General features: G+C 30.4%; 1 protein-coding gene across 4 annotated transcripts in view; it reads left to right on the forward strand.

The window, feature by feature from the left end:
* Positions 1-18,315, forward strand: part of LOC149921160 (homer protein homolog 2-like) — a 344,059-nt gene that overhangs the window by 296,410 nt on the left and 29,334 nt on the right. For 2 of the 4 annotated variants that reach the window (XM_090163430.1, XM_090163432.1), the window contains exon 4: positions 2,443-2,844. In XM_090163430.1, coding sequence (XP_090019556.1) covers positions 2,443-2,844 — 402 coding nt within the window. The remainder of the gene's footprint in view (positions 1-2,442; positions 2,845-18,315) is intronic. The other 2 variants (XM_090163431.1, XM_090163433.1) reach the window with 1 other exon arrangement.

The following is an 18,315-nucleotide window of genomic DNA, read 5'->3' on the forward strand; positions in this document are numbered from 1 at the left end:
TGGAAAACGATCTGAATTGGGCGGAGCTAAACGAGCCCTTCGTTCTCCCAATTGGATTACAGCGCCAAAGGGGGTAATGGTTATTTTATTAGGGAGAGAGAGATTGTAAATGACCCCTTCTTTCGGTCATCCGTCTTGACTTCTCTGATTACTTATCCTCCGCTCGCCTGTCCTTATGTTGGAGGACTTTCGTACCGCGTCATTCGTGGCTAAAGCCGCCTCTCTCCGGTCCGCGCCTGCCTCTCTGCGGTCCGCGCTCGCTTCTCTTCGGTCCGCGCTTGCCTCTCTCCGGTCCGCGCTCTGGCGATTACGTTCTCGGGATTTCCGATGGCGTACGAGCCTCTTAAAGAGAGCTTTCTCTAATAAGGTTTAGAGACTATTATCGGGCTTTTATTCGAGAATTGGGTCACTGCTAAGACCTTCCGGGTAAGCCTAAAGAACAAGGCTTAGGAACCCCTCGAAGGGGTATTTGAAAATTTCAATATTAATTACGGGGATTTCAAACCTTTTATACCTCTATACTAAATTTGCGTGGATTTGTTTTTGGAAGATTTCCAACCTTCTGTGGTGTTGTTAGAGATGTTTTATAGATTAAGTCACATTTAAGCCTAATTTTCGATTAGTTACGGTTGCAGTATTTGTTTTATTTAGTAAAATGAAGAGATATAGCTTTTCTTTGCTTTATATAATATTATGAAATGTAAGATTATTTAAAGTGAGTGTCCGCTCGACGTGAAGTAGCTCGTTTTTCAACAGATGTCGCTAGCGTTGAAATCCAAACAAGACGCTTAAGCTACATTTTGACGCAAAAGGCGGGACACAAAAGTACCCCTCGCGTTGATTGGCTTGTTTGTAAATTTGACAATAACTTCTATTATGGTAATTTATTTACAATTTATTTTATATGGGATATATAATTAAGGTTACAGTCCACAAAGTAGAGTATAAGTTGTCTAATTATAATACTCTACAATGGCTATTGTTTCGTTATTTTTCATTTGAACTTCCTTTGCCATTAATAGATGGCACCACACTCTCTAGTTACTCGTTAATATTAGTTCACACGCTCCACGAAACGTTGACGATATTTCGCTCTTTAACCGTACATGTAACTCTTTAAAAATAAAATTAGTTTTCTGTAATCGAAAGTATGTGTACGAAAATTATTAGATTTAAATATTTGCGGCTAAGCCTCGGTCCCAAATATCGGCTGTATTTTAAAAATTATTTTGCAAAATTGTTGGTTCGTGTTAAAAGGTGTATGTAGATATTAAAGATTTGTTGATTATCGATTTAAATTATGAGATGATTAATTAATATTAGTTTTGAGACGACTTAAACTTGTGTGTTGTTAATTTTACGGAAAAATAAAATGCGGAAAATTTTCCGGAACTATTTCCGCAAATCGGAAAAATAAGAAATTGAAACATAAATTACTTTTTAAGGGTTTTTAATATTTTTATCTTTTTATCGATATAAAATGTTTAATATTAGTAAACATACTATAAAACATTAATAGTGTTACATTGTTAATCAGTTTAAACTAGTCTAGAGGTTTAGTTTTACTTTTAGATTCGAAAAAATGAGGCTAAAATTCCGCTTTATTTAAATTTGCAAACAATGTATTTTTTTCGGAAAAATACGGAAAATGTTTCGGAAAAAAGGCCTCGGTCATTTTCCGGAAAATTTGCCGACTTACAACACTAATTTAAACACTGATTAATGAAATTAAAAACGACTTCGTTATATTTGCATATTTAATAAAATATTTATGATATTTACAATGAAAGTCCGACTAGTTTCGTCGTGCCTAGCATGACATCTTCAGGGACTGAACCTTCCTGGTGAGTCTTGCGTCATCTTTATACAAAATTAACTCGGCCTTTGTCACGGTATAACCGGTCGTTTGACAAAAAAAATTTTAATTATTTTTTTCCCCTTTTTTGTGTTGTACTCTTAGGTGCCATCTGGAGGTCTTTTAAGTTATACAATTAAAATAAAGGGGTGGTTTAATTATTATTTCTAACAAAATTAAATTCAGGGGATAATGTTTAAATTTAAGAGTTACAATAATTTGTTAATCTAGTATAGGTTTTAATTTTTAACTGAAATTTTAATTTTATACAGTGCTACGTGATCTCATCAAAAAGGTTATACCAGATGGCGCTAAGACCTTGGCCGGGTTTGTCATTAAGAGCTAAATTTTTGTTTACATTTTTATAAATTTCAATACTGAAGATGTCATGCTAGGCACGACGAAACTAGTCGGACTTTCATTGTAAATAACATAAATATTTTATTAAATATGCAAATATAACGAAGTCGTTTTTAATTTCATTAATCATTAACTACGCATATTGAACTTGCAAACCTCCTAAGCCTTAATTTAAACACTGAAGCGACACTTAATCTTAAGTTTGTTTTGTTTGTTTCTCCGCGCAGTTTATCGAGAAGTTCCAGGAGGTCAAAGAAGCAACTCGACAGGCGGCTCAACAGAAGGCGCAGACCAATGGCAGCGCTTCGACTCCGGTGACGTCAGGGAGCGCGTCGCCGAGCAGCAGTCGCAGCCAATCGCAGCAATCGCAGCACGCGCATCCGTCGCCAGGCGCTCTTCCGGGAGGCGGTCCAGGCGTCCCGGGGGGCGGCGGGGACACGCCCACCGTCTCGGGGGACGCCCTCAACCACGCCCCGCAACACCACGTCACGCAGCAGCAGCTGGAGCAACTGTCGCTGTCGGCCACTTTGCCGGGACCCCACAATGAGCTGCTCAACAGCCTGAAGTCGCCACTGGTCGCTCACCAACGAAGTCAAAGCCTGTCCGGACTCCAGAAAGTGAGGAGAAGAGTAGGCCATCATTATTCTACTCTACGTTCTCTTTTACGTTTCAAACCGCACCCCCTTCCCTTCCCCCCACGTTCGCGCCGTTGCAATGTTAGAGAGATTAAGCCCCGCGCCTTAAATGGCTACGGAGATTTGGCGAAATTTCTTACAAACAAATCTGTACAAAATCTCTTTGGTGTTTTCGGGCTTAATTTCTCAATAGTTGTTTCTATAAAATACGGGAGGTCATGTGATAATGTTTTGTCTACGTCACTGAAACCCGCGTGTAAGTAAACCATGCCATTAAAGGCCTAGGTTTTCTTCCGCCTGTCCCCCTTTAAATTAGGCCAACATGTTCAGCGGTTGGCCTACCACCAGGGTATTTGGGCTCCACTAAGTTAATTTAAAAGGGGACAGACGGAAAAAACCTAGGCCTTTAAATAACTAGCGCTCGTGACGCAGATAAAAACATTTTATTATTCTATTTCTTTCTGGTTTTTTTTATAGAAACACTTATTATTGTTGGTTGATCGAACTTTTGAGTTGAACGTGTAGTAGAAAGGAGTTAAGTCCTGTTAATTGTGATGTCGTTCTATTGTACTCCGTGTGGTCATTGTTATTTGGACTGCTGTGGCATTACAAAGACTACTTAGAAATACATAATTGTTGTTGTAGGATAACAACAATTAAAAGATTTGATTTCTAGGTTAGCTCAACTCGTTTTAAAATAGGCGTTCCCAAAGCATTTCGAGGTCACGTGTGAATAGATTTTGCTTTAACGAACTTATTTGACGAATAGATTTTACCCAACTCGTTTTCATTCTTACGAATAGGTTTTACCCAGTTCGTTTTCATTCTTACGAATAGGTTTTACCCAGTTCGTTTTCATTCTTACGAATAGGTTTTACCCAGTTCGTTTTCATTCTTACGAATAGGTTTTACCCAGTTCGTTTTCATTCTTACGAATAGGTTTTACCCAGTTCGTTTTCATTCTTACGAATAGGTTTTAAACAGTTCGTTTTCATTCTTACGAATAGGTTTTACCCAGTTCGTTTTCATTCTTACGAATAGGTTTTACCCAGTTCGTTTTCATTCTTACGAATAGGTTTTACCCAGTTCGTTTTCATTCTTATGAATAGGTTTTACCCAGTTCGTTTTCATTCTTATGAATAGGTTTTACCCAGTTCGTTTTCATTCTTATGTATCGGTTTCACCCAGTTCGTTTTCATTTTTACGAATAGATTTTACCCAACTCGTTTTCATTTTCACGAATAGATTTTACCCAACTCGTTTTCATTTTTACGAATAGATTTTACCCAACTCGTTTTCATTTTTACGAATAGATTTTACCAACTCGTTTTCGTTCTTATGAATAGATTTTACCCAACTCGTTTTCATTCTTATGAATAGGTTTTACCCATCTCGTTTAAATTTTTACGAATAGATTTTACCCAACTCGTTTTCATTTTTACAAATAGATTTTACCCAACCCGTTTTCATTTTTACGAATAGATTTTACCCATCTCGTCTCCATTCTAACGAATGGATTTTACCCATCTCGTCTCCATTCTAACGAATGGAATTTACCCAACTCGTTTTTATTCTTACGAATAGATTTTGCCCAACTCGTTTTCATTTTTACGAATAGATTTTACCCAACTCGTTTTCATTCTTATGAGTAGATTTTACCCACCTCTTTTTCATTCTTATGAATAGGTTTTACCCATTTCGTTTTCATTCTTACGAATAGATTTTGCCCAACTAGTTTTCATTATTACGAATAGATTTTATCCAACCCGTTTTCATTCTTACGAATAGATTTTACCCAACTCGTTTTCATTCTTACGAATAGGTTTTACCCATCTCGTTTTCATTTTTACGAATAGATTTTACCCAACTCGTTTTCATTTTTACAAATAGATTTTACCCAACTCGTTTTCATTCTTACGAATAGATTTTACCCAAGTCGTTTTCATTTTTACGAATAGATTTTACCCAACTAGTTTTCATTTTTACGAATAGATTTTACCCAACCGGTTTTCATTCTTACGAATTGATTTTATCCAACCCGTTTTCATTCTTACGAATAGATTTTACCCAACTCGTTTTCATTCTTATGAATAGGTTTTACCCAGTTCGTTTTCATTCTTATGTATAGGTTTCACCCAGTTCGTTTTCATTTTTACTAATAGATTTTACCCAACTCGTTTTCATTTTCACGAATAGATTTTACCCAACTCGTTTTCATTTTCACGAATAGATTTTACCCAACTCGTTTTCATTTTTACGAATAGATTTTACCCAACTCGTTTTCATTTTTACGAATAGATTTTACCAACTCGTTTTCGTTCTTATGAATAGATTTTACCCAACTCGTTTTCATTCTTATGAATAGGTTTTACCCATCTCGTTTTCATTTTTACGAATAGATTTTACCCAACTCGTTTTCATTTTTACAAATAGATTTTACCCAACCCGTTTTCATTTTTACGAATAGATTTTATCCAATCCGTTTTCATTCTTACGAATAGATTTTACCCAACTCGTTTTCATTCTTACGAATAGATTTTACCTAACTCGTTTTCATTCTTACGAATAGATTTTACACAACTCGTTTTCATTTTTACGAATAGATTTTACCCAACTAGTTTTCATTTTTACGAATAGATTTTACCCAACCGGTTTTCATTCTTACGAATAGATTTTACCCAACTCGTTTCATTCTTACGAATAGATTTTGCCCAACTCGTTTTCATTCTTACGAATAGATTTTACCTAACTCGTTTTCATTCTTACGAATAGATTTTACACAAATCGTTTTGATGTTAAAATTGGTTTTATCCAACTCGTTTTGATGTTAAAATTAGTTTTATCCAACTCGTTTTGGTATTACAAATTGGATTTATCCAACTCGTTTTGAGATTACAAATTGACTTTAGCCAACTCGTTTTGATATTACAAATTGAATTTACCCCACTCGTTTTGTTATTACAAATAGGTTTTAGCCAATTCTTTTTGATATTACAAATAGGTTTTAACCAATTCTTTTTGCTATTACAAATTGATCTTACCCAACTCTATAAACGTCCAAAAACCGTTAAATCGACAGTTTAATTGCCAAACCGATTATTTAAACTTGCCAAATAAATGTATGGGAAATCGAAGTAGCTTATGGGCTATCTTTCCGGCGTTTGACCTACATCCCGCCAGAAGCTAGACTTTGAATGCGGTGCTCGGGATAAAGAAGTAACTTTGTTGAAGAAACTAAACAGTGGCCATGTTTCCCCCTAGTTCTTTTTTCCCTGCACGGCAGATACTTACTTAAAAAGTTTGCGCGCGCGTTAGAAACGCCAAATGAAAAAAAGGTTTTGAAAATCCGCCTTTTGAATTCATCTCCGAGTGACGCAGTTTCTTCCTAAGTACTTCTTTTAAGTCCGCGCTTCTTATCCGAGTTTTTGGGGGAACACGCTTTCGGGGCCGGTAACGCGCGTTTCGGGGCCCGAGCCCAGGGGGGGAGGGATATCGTGGACAGAATACTCTATCTTCGCCCGACGAAATAACGATATTAAAGTTGAAAACCACTTTGTCGGGCTGTGGTTTTTTTCGTCAACCCTTTGTACCCTCGCAATTCTTTCGGTTTTTGCCTCTTTAAGGATTCGAAGAGTGTTTTTGTTCAATTTTATTGTGTTTGCAGTTATGCCTATTTTTATCCACGATTTTGCTGACGCGTATGAACTTTAAACTGATTTAGGTCATGGAGTCAAAGGGCTACTAGCGCGGTTACTTTTAGTGCTCGGATTTCGATTAATTTTTATCCATGAATAAAATAAGCTCGGCGATATTTAAATAATATTTAAATAACCAATAGTTGAATAAACCTATTATTTAAATAAAACAAACAATTATTTAAATAAATGCTTGGTTGCGTAAAAACCATTATATATATAATAAAATATAATATAATAATAATAATAATAATAATAATAATAATATATTATAAAAATTATATTCTTTTTACCAACGTTTTTTAAATAAATCGGAAAATTTGTGGATAATGAATAAACAATTCCAAGCACTAGTTACTTTTATATTAAGTGACCAAGAACCATCGAATCTTATTACTAGAAATATTTTATTCAAAATGTATTGATATAAAATGATTTTGTTGAAGCGATTCACTGCCATCGATGACGATTTTTCCTCCGACACTAAAGGAGGGGGGGGACGTCAGTTTCAGGGATCAAATGGGATGCCGCTATGATTTGATTTGGTTTAGGACGAAGCGGGAGATTAGGATCAACTCTAAAATTCATCTCAAAATAATCATTCTCTAAATAAAAATAAATTATTGATTAGACCAACAAGAAGACGACCCGAGGTGATTCACTTCGATTTCGTTTTTGATAACTTAAAACCTACTTTACCCTGTGGAAATTAATTAATTAAATTGCAGATTTAAGAGTTTGAAAAAATTTTAAATATGAAAAAATAAATTATATTAAATAAATTGTACATTGGGTAAATTCAGGTTAATTTGAGTAAATGCGTGTAAATTGGGAGAAAATAAGCAAATTCGTTAAATAAAAGTAAATTTGGGTTATATTATTTAAAATGGGAAAAAATGGGTACATTTCGGTAAATATTAAAATAAAATTTTAAATTAGGTAAATGCAAGTAAATTGACAAAATTTTCCCCGAATTAACCTGAATTTACACAATTACAATTTGTTTAACATAATTTATTTTTTTAATATTCAAAAATTTTTCAAAGGGGGGAACCTAAAAATCTGTTAATTTCCATTTGGAGTAGAAGGAAAGTGAGGTCGACCCGTCAGTCCCAGGTTCAGGTTTAGGTTCGGGATCGAGATCCGGGATTTAAGGGTGAAATGGGGGTAAAATCATCGAAAAGTCAATGTATTTATGATATTTCTCGCGACGATTTGTTTTCCCACATATCAACATATTGTGTCCAGGCCAACTTGTTCATTTATCTACGCTTATCTCGAAAGATACTTGAACGTATATCTTATCGCGTTTTATCGTACGGAATAAGTTGAAATGATGTAAAAAGTGATAACCTAGGCGGCGCGCGTGGATTCCCCAGGGGACGCGGTTAATTTGAATTTAAGAGTGTTTTGACGTCATGGAATATTCGTTGTTAAAGTAGAATGTAAAAATTTTTTAACTTCATTTTAATATCATTGTAGTACGCTTGGCACTTGAACCTATCTCACGAGTATTTCACTGGGTGAGAGATAACGCGCGCGTGCGTGGATTACCCGGGAGGCGCGGAGCACGCGTGCGCGGTTAATTTGAATTTAAAACACGGATTTGAGTGTTTTGACGTCATGGAATATTCGTTGTTAAAATGACGTAGAATGGAAATATTTTTAAACTTCATTTTAATATTATTAGCACGTAAGTTTTAAATTTCATTATCATATTTTTATACCTATATTTACATATTGAAATTGTTACGCATACATGGTTCCCATTTAATATTGGGATATATATAGTAATAAATACATAGAAAAATACTACAAAAGTTCAGAGGCGCGGATTGCCCGGGCGCGCGGTTAATTTGAATTTAAAACATGGATTCCCTCTCCGAAATAATTCATGTACCCAAAATTGGACCGAAAGTTTTTTTCTTTTAGGGGAATCTCTATGGGAGTTTAACATTACAATAAAGCTAATAGGTCCAGTTTGGGGTACTTTTGGTCCGAAATGGGGTACATAGGGCCGAAAATGGTGACTTTGGTCGTTTTAAGGGTACTTTTGGTCTATTTTGGTCAATTTTTGGGTACATCAGAAAAGCAGTTGGAAAAACGAAGAGCCTTATTTTTTTTTCCACCCATCTCCAAACTCCAAAAATTTATTGCTTTAATTTATTTATCGCTTCCGTAGGTATAAAATAAGATAAAAACCACTTACCTATATTTTAATTACGGTAAATTAAAAATACTTAATTAGTGTACTAAGTTACGTTTAAAAGAACCTTTTGTAACAATTCCAATATGTAAATATAGGTATAAGGATTGAAAAAATACTTAAAGTGGTTTTACTGATAAACTCTAAAGGAATTTAACTTTAAAGGGTATCTTAGATTATTGTTTTTAATTTTATTCAAGTTGAAAACGTATTAAGAGTCCTTCAAAGTACTATAAAAGGATTTTATTTACGAACTTAATTCATATTTTCTTCAAACTTTCAATTCGCTTTTATTACTATTTAAATACGGTAAAATATAATTCTTATACACAAATATAGTCAGAAAGATACTATAAAACACTAAAATTAAAATTAAATTAAATTTGTGTGGATAAGATTTGTAAATATCATTTTGAAACTAATAACTTTCACGCTTTATTTAAGTCAAGCCAATAAAAACAATTACCTATATTTTAAATACGGTAAAATATAAATACATTTCCGATATGTAAATCGGTAGAATAACACTATGAAAAGTTCCTTTTTCTTCTTTTAATACGACAACACACAACTCTGATACGCAAATATATAAAGAAAATATAAAAAAAAATTTACTCTACGTTCGATACGTTAAAATACATTTCCGATACACAAATGTAGATAAAGAAATACTATAAAATGTAAAAAGGTAGAAAAATACTACACATTAACCATTATGAATTTAAGCTTACAACATCCTTCACGTATAGAGCATAACATATATGTTCAGAGTTAACTTGTTTCCTCGTTATCTTTATCGCATGTGTTTTAAATAGCGTATGGAATAAGTTAAGAATGTACTGAAATGGTGTATGTTTAAACCTCGTAGAATAAAGAGTAAAACATATGTTCAGAGTCGGCTTGATTACTAAAGCGAATAACACAGAGACGTTTCCGGTGTAGTCACGTAGGAAGAAAAATACTAAAACACTCTCTATACTCTACATTCAACACGTTAAAATATACTTCCGAAATGCCAATATAGGTAGTAAAATACGACAAAATCTCTATACTTTACCTTCAATACGTTAAATTACATTCCAATATGTAAATATAGGAGGAAAAATACTACAAAAGCCTCTTTTCTTGGCGTTCAATATGTTAAAATAGATTTCTGAAATGCAAATGTAGGTAGTAAATACTACAAAATCTCTATACTCTACCTTCAATACGTTAAATTACATTCCAATATGTAAATATAGGTAGTAAATACTACAAAAGCCTCTTTTCTTGGCGTTCAATATGTTAAAATAGATTTCTGAAATGCAAATATAGGTAGTAAATACTACAAAAGCCTCTTTTCTTGGCGTTCAATATGTTAAAATAGATTTCTGAAATGCAAATATAGGTAGTAATTACTACAAAAGCCTCTTACTCTACGTTCAATACGTTAAATTAATGATATGCCTCCGATCGAATCGTTCATTTTTTCTTATTTAAATATACGCATTTAAATTAGAATTGCTTCTAGTGTTCGACAGTCGATTAATTTTTATCCACAAATTTTCCGATTTATTTAAAAAACGTTGGTAAAAAGAATATCATTTTAACTTATTTAATTGTGTTTTTTACCCAACCAAGCATTTATTTGAATAAAAGTGGTATTTATTTAAATAACCAATAGTTAAATAAAAATTGTTAAATGTTTAAATAATTGAAAGTGAACAAGCCTATTTTTTAAATAAAACAAACAGACTTAAGAGTTGATAAGATTTGTAAATATCATTTGAAACTAATAATTTTCACGCTTTATTTAAGTCAAGCAATTACATTTTTAAAAATGAAAGAAGTTAAACAATATAAAAATTTGTAAATATTGTAAATATTTTTAGGTAATAAAGAAATTAAGAAATGTTTTAATTAAAATATCTTTCATTTTCTACTACATTTTTAGAAATGAAAGAAGTTTAACAATATAATTATTCTAATATAATTTCAAAATCAGGTATTATTTAAAGTACAAATGCATAATTTAGTGAAGCAATTCTTATTTAAATACTTTTATTTAATTAATTTGTGTATCTGAAATCTATTTATTGAAAAATAAGTGGGTTTTACTATTTATCACGGTTTTATATATAAATATATATATATATATATATATATATATATATATATATATATATATATATATTGGAATTGTTACAAAAGGTTCTTTTAAACGTAACTTAGTACATTAATTTATTTTGGAAGTTCAAAACGTATTAAGAGCCCTTCAGAGTACTATAAAAGGATTTCATTTACAAACTAAATTAATATTTTCTTCAAACTTTCAATTCGTTATAATTTGAATTTAAATGAAAACATCATGAATTATAGGTGCGTAATTACTATTAGCCCGAACGGATTAAAAAATACTTAAAGTAAGTGGTTTTACTGATAAACTAAAGGAATTTAACTTTAAAGGGTATCTTAGATTACTGTTTTTAATATTATTCAAGTTCAAAAGGTATAAAGAGTCCTTCAAAGTAATTTAAAAGAATTTTATTTACGAACTAAATCCATATTTTAGAAGTTAGTTTGTATGAAATACTTACTAATACCTAAAAAATGGACTTTAAAGTTGATAAGATTTGTAAATATCATTTGAAACTAATAATTTTCACGCTTTATTTAAGTCAAGCAATTACATTTTTAAAAATGAAAGAAGTTAAACAATATAAAAATTTGTAAATATTGTAAATATTTTTAGGTAATAAAGAAATTAAGAAATGTTTTAATTAAAATATCTTTCATTTTCTACTACATTTTTAAAAATGAAAGAAGTTTAACAATATAATTATTCTAATATAATTTCAAAATCAGGTATTATTTAAAGTACAAATGCATAATTTAGTGAAGCAATTCTTATTTAAATACTTTTATTTAATTAATTTGTGTATCTGAAATCTATTTATTGAAAAATAAGTGGGTTTTACTATTTATCACGGTTTTTTATATGTATATATATATTGGAATTGTTACAAAAGGTTCTTTTAAACGTAACTTAGTACATTAATTTATTTTGGAAGTTCAAAACGTATTAAGAGCCCTTCAGAGTACTATAAAAGGATTTCATTTACAAACTAAATTAATATTTTCTTCAAACTTTCAATTCGTTATAATTTGAATTTAAATGAAAACATCATGGATTATAGGTGCGTAATCTACTATTAGACCGAACTAATTAAAAAAAATACTTTAAGTAAGTGGTTTTACTGATAAACTCTAAAGGAATTTTGGAATTTTCTAGAATAGCAAAGTAAAACTAAAACGTAAACCAAGTTTAAAACGAAACTAATAACTGGGAGAAAGGTTGAAGTAAGTAATTTTTTTGATTTTTCGTTTTTTAATTTTTGAGTTCCCTATATTATTATAAACTAAATTAAATATAATTTTTGAAAATTCGTGATAAAAGATCTGCTCCTTCGTGTTTTACATATATTTAAAACTCGAGATTTTAATGAATTGTTTTCAAAGCATGAAAAATATAGCAGATCCTTTGATTTTAATTGTAGTTAGTAGTTACTTAAAAAAAAAGTCGCTAGCTGACTTGGAGCTGGTGTAGTTAAATTTTAAAAATGTGTATTTCAAATTTTGTTTGTAAAAGTTTTTTTGAAAAAGTTTAGTATTATAGTTTAAATTTATTAAATAAAATAAAATATAAATTATACATTTGGTTTAGTATTTTACTATTGCAAGTAAAATTAATAGTAATTTTAATTACTTTTTTAGTTTTTTTTTGACAAATATGCCAGCCCCGTCGGTGCCCCATTTCACATTTCAGACGTCGACGGAGGCTCGGGGCACCATCAGGGCGAGGGCGCGGACGCTGGGGCACGGGCGCTACCCGCGTCTCAATGTCTGACTATCATCTCGCAGTTCCATACTGGGCTATTTGACCATCAAAATGACCAAATACACGTATATTTGAACATTTCCTTGACTACATGACTGAAAAATTGTTTAAAGCTCCATCTACTTGGTTACAAAATTTGTTAAATACTTGGCTTTAAGGCCATCTAAATTAAAGTTAGAAGAAGCTAGACAAAGATAAATTGTTCTGAAAAATAAAATTAAATATATAAAAACTAACCAATAGTATTTCGAATACCAAATAATTCGACGTATTTGTTTTTGAAATAACTAAATAGTTTGCATATTTGTCAAAAAAAAACTAAAAAAGTAATTAAAATTACTATTAATTTTACTTGCAATAGTAAAATACTAAACCAAATGTATAATTTATATTTTATTTTATTTAATAAATTTAAACTATAATACTAAACTTTTTCAAAAAAACTTTTACAAACAAAATTTAAAATACACATTTTAAAAATTTAACTACACCAGCTCCAAGTCAGCTAGCGACTTTTTTTTAAGTAACTACTAACTACAATTAAAATCAAAGGATCTGCTATATTTTTCATGCTTTGAAAACAATTCATTAAAATCTCGAGTTTTAAATATATGTAAAACACGAAGGAGCAGATCTTTTATCACGAATTTTCAAAAATTATATTTAATTTAGTTTATAATAATATAGGGAACTCAAAAATTAAAAAACGAAAAATCAAAAAAAATTACTTACTTCAACCTTTCTCCCAGTTATTAGTTTCGTTTTAAACTTGGTTTACGTTTTAGTTTTACTTTGCTATTCTAGAAAATTCCAAAATTCCTTTAGAGTTTATCAGTAAAACCACTTACTTAAAGTATTTTTTTTAATTAGTTCGGTCTAATAGTAGATTACGCACCTATAATCCATGATGTTTTCATTTAAATTCAAATTATAACGAATTGAAAGTTTGAAGAAAATATTAATTTAGTTTGTAAATGAAATCCTTTTATAGTACTCTGAAGGGCTCTTAATACGTTTTGAACTTCCAAAATAAATTAATGTACTAAGTTACGTTTAAAAGAACCTTTTGTAACAATTCCAATATATATATACATATAAAAAACCGTGATAAATAGTAAAACCCACTTATTTTTCAATAAATAGATTTCAGATACACAAATTAATTAAATAAAAGTATTTAAATAAGAATTGCTTCACTAAATTATGCATTTGTACTTTAAATAATACCTGATTTTGAAATTATATTAGAATAATTATATTGTTAAACTTCTTTCATTTTTAAAAATGTAGTAGAAAATGAAAGATATTTTAATTAAAACATTTCTTAATTTCTTTATTACCTAAAAATATTTACAATATTTACAAATTTTTATATTGTTTAACTTCTTTCATTTTTAAAAATGTAATTGCTTGACTTAAATAAAGCGTGAAAATTATTAGTTTCAAATGATATTTACAAATCTTATCAACTTTAAAGTCCATTTTTTAGGTATTAGTAAGTATTTCATACAAACTAACTTCTAAAATATGGATTTAGTTCGTAAATAAAATTCTTTTAAATTACTTTGAAGGACTCTTTATACCTTTTGAACTTGAATAATATTAAAAACAGTAATCTAAGATACCCTTTAAAGTTAAATTCCTTTAGTTTATCAGTAAAACCACTTACTTTAAGTATTTTTTAATCCGTTCGGGCTAATAGTAATTACGCACCTATAATTCATGATGTTTTCATTTAAATTCAAATTATAACGAATTGAAAGTTTGAAGAAAATATTAATTTAGTTTGTAAATGAAATCCTTTTATAGTACTCTGAAGGGCTCTTAATACGTTTTGAACTTCCAAAATAAATTAATGTACTAAGTTACGTTTAAAAGAACCTTTTGTAACAATTCCAATATATATATATATATATATATATATATATATATATATATATATATATATTTATATATAAAACCGTGATAAATAGTAAAACCCACTTATTTTTCAATAAATAGATTTCAGATACACAAATTAATTAAATAAAAGTATTTAAATAAGAATTGCTTCACTAAATTATGCATTTGTACTTTAAATAATACCTGATTTTGAAATTATATTAGAATAATTATATTGTTAAACTTCTTTCATTTCTAAAAATGTAGTAGAAAATGAAAGATATTTTAATTAAAACATTTCTTAATTTCTTTATTACCTAAAAATATTTACAATATTTACAAATTTTTATATTGTTTAACTTCTTTCATTTTTAAAAATGTAATTGCTTGACTTAAATAAAGCGTGAAAATTATTAGTTTCAAATGATATTTACAAATCTTATCAACTCTTAAGTCTGTTTGTTTTATTTAAAAAATAGGCTTGTTCACTTTCAATTATTTAAACATTTAACAATTTTTATTTAACTATTGGTTATTTAAATAAATACCACTTTTATTCAAATAAATGCTTGGTTGGGTAAAAAACACAATTAAATAAGTTAAAATGATATTCTTTTTACCAACGTTTTTTAAATAAATCGGAAAATTTGTGGATAAAAATTAATCGACTGTCGAACACTAGAAGCAATTCTAATTTAAATGCGTATATTTAAATAAGAAAAAATGAACGATTCGATCGGAGGCATATCATTAATTTAACGTATTGAACGTAGAGTAAGAGGCTTTTGTAGTAATTACTACCTATATTTGCATTTCAGAAATCTATTTTAACATATTGAACGCCAAGAAAAGAGGCTTTTGTAGTATTTACTACCTATATTTGCATTTCAGAAATCTATTTTAACATATTGAACGCCAAGAAAAGAGGCTTTTGTAGTATTTACTACCTATATTTACATATTGGAATGTAATTTAACGTATTGAAGGTAGAGTATAGAGATTTTGTAGTATTTACTACCTACATTTGCATTTCAGAAATCTATTTTAACATATTGAACGCCAAGAAAAGAGGCTTTTGTAGTATTTTTCCTCCTATATTTACATATTGGAATGTAATTTAACGTATTGAAGGTAAAGTATAGAGATTTTGTCGTATTTTACTACCTATATTGGCATTTCGGAAGTATATTTTAACGTGTTGAATGTAGAGTATAGAGAGTGTTTTAGTATTTTTCTTCCTACGTGACTACACCGGAAACGTCTCTGTGTTATTCGCTTTAGTAATCAAGCCGACTCTGAACATATGTTTTACTCTTTATTCTACGAGGTTTAAACATACACCATTTCAGTACATTCTTAACTTATTCCATACGCTATTTAAAACACATGCGATAAAGATAACGAGGAAACAAGTTAACTCTGAACATATATGTTATGCTCTATACGTGAAGGATGTTGTAAGCTTAAATTCATAATGGTTAATGTGTAGTATTTTTCTACCTTTTTACATTTTATAGTATTTCTTTATCTACATTTGTGTATCGGAAATGTATTTTAACGTATCGAACGTAGAGTAAATTTTTTTTTATATTTTCTTTATATATTTGCGTATCAGAGTTGTGTGTTGTCGTATTAAAAGAAGAAAAAGGAACTTTTCATAGTGTTATTCTACCGATTTACATATCGGAAATGTATTTATATTTTACCGTATTTAAAATATAGGTAATTGTTTTTATTGGCTTGACTTAAATAAAGCGTGAAAGTTATTAGTTTCAAAATGATATTTACAAATCTTATCCACACAAATTTAATTTAATTTTAATTTTAGTGTTTTATAGTATCTTTCTGACTATATTTGTGTATAAGAATTATATTTTACCGTATTTAAATAGTAATAAAAGCGAATTGAAAGTTTGAAGAAAATATGAATTAAGTTCGTAAATAAAATCCTTTTATAGTACTTTGAAGGACTCTTAATACGTTTTCAACTTGAATAAAATTAAAAACAATAATCTAAGATACCCTTTAAAGTTAAATTCCTTTAGAGTTTATCAGTAAAACCACTTTAAGTATTTTTTCAATCCTTATACCTATATTTACATATTGGAATTGTTACAAAAGGTTCTTTTAAACGTAACTTAGTACACTAATTAAGTATTTTTAATTTACCGTAATTAAAATATAGGTAAGTGGTTTTTATCTTATTTTATACCTACGGAAGCGATAAATAAATTAAAGCAATAAATTTTTGGAGTTTGGAGATGGGTGGAAAAAAAAATAAGGCTCTTCGTTTTTCCAACTGCTTTTCTGATGTACCCAAAAATTGACCAAAATAGACCAAAAGTACCCTTAAAACGACCAAAGTCACCATTTTCGGCCCTATGTACCCCATTTCGGACCAAAAGTACCCCAAACTGGACCTATTAGCTTTATTGTAATGTTAAACTCCCATAGAGATTCCCCTAAAAGAAAAAAACTTGCGGTCCAATTTTGGGTACATGAATTATTTCGGAGAGGGAATCCATGTTTTAAATTCAAATTAACCGCGCGCCCGGGCAATCCGCGCCTCTGAACTTTTGTAGTATTTTTCTATGTATTTATTACTATATATATCCCAATATTAAATGGGAACCATGTATGCGTAACAATTTCAATATGTAAATATAGGTATAAAAATATGATAATGAAATTTAAAACTTACGTGCTAATAATATTAAAATGAAGTTTAAAAATATTTCCATTCTACGTCATTTTAACAACGAATATTCCATGACGTCAAAACACTCAAATCCGTGTTTTAAATTCAAATTAACCGCGCACGCGTGCTCCGCGCCTCCCGGGTAATCCACGCACGCGCGCGTTATCTCTCACCCAGTGAAATACTCGTGAGATAGGTTCAAGTGCCAAGCGTACTACAATGATATTAAAATGAAGTTAAAAAATTTTTACATTCTACTTTAACAACGAATATTCCATGACGTCAAAACACTCTTAAATTCAAATTAACCGCGTCCCCTGGGGAATCCACGCGCGCCGCCTAGGTTATCACTTTTTACATCATTTCAACTTATTCCGTACGATAAAACGCGATAAGATATACGTTCAAGTATCTTTCGAGATAAGCGTAGATAAATGAACAAGTTGGCCTGGACACAATATGTTGATATGTGGGAAAACAAATCGTCGCGAGAAATATCATAAATACATTGACTTTTCGATGATTTTACCCCCATTTCACCCTTAAATCCCGGATCTCGATCCCGAACCTAAACCTGAACCTGGGACTGACGGGTCGACCTCACTTTCCTTCTACTATTGGGAAAATTAGATTTTAATTAATCAAAAACATTTTCGGTTGATATGGCAAAACTAAAGCCCGTCGAATTTTTTCCTTTTGGGAAGTAAGTTACATAAAGGTCTACTTATCCCCGGAAATTGAACAAAATCGATGAATATCACCTCAGGTCGTCTCCTTGTAAGTGTCTAGAAAGACCTTACCTCTAATGGTAAGTATCAAACTCTTCATACTGCTAATCTTATTTGCTTGAAACGGGTGCTGATTTACATTATATATCCTAGTTTCTAAAACTATACACTGTTAGAAATAAAGGTTTAATTTTAGACCTCTAAAGTGGTTAAATGGTTTTCCAATATTTAACACTATTCAGGGTATTGCCCCAGATCATATTTAAACCTTTTGCTCTCCAAATTCAGTCCTTTTGTGTTGAAGTACTTATTTTACGCTTTGTTATTTATTTTACTTCATAAACCTTAAACCTTTCAAACTCGTTTATAGGCCCTTATTT

This window comes from Leiobunum rupestre, chromosome 11 (genome assembly GCF_980474605.1).
Source record: "Leiobunum rupestre chromosome 11, qqLeiRupe1.1.hap1, whole genome shotgun sequence".
NCBI lineage: Eukaryota > Metazoa > Arthropoda > Arachnida > Opiliones > Sclerosomatidae > Leiobunum > Leiobunum rupestre.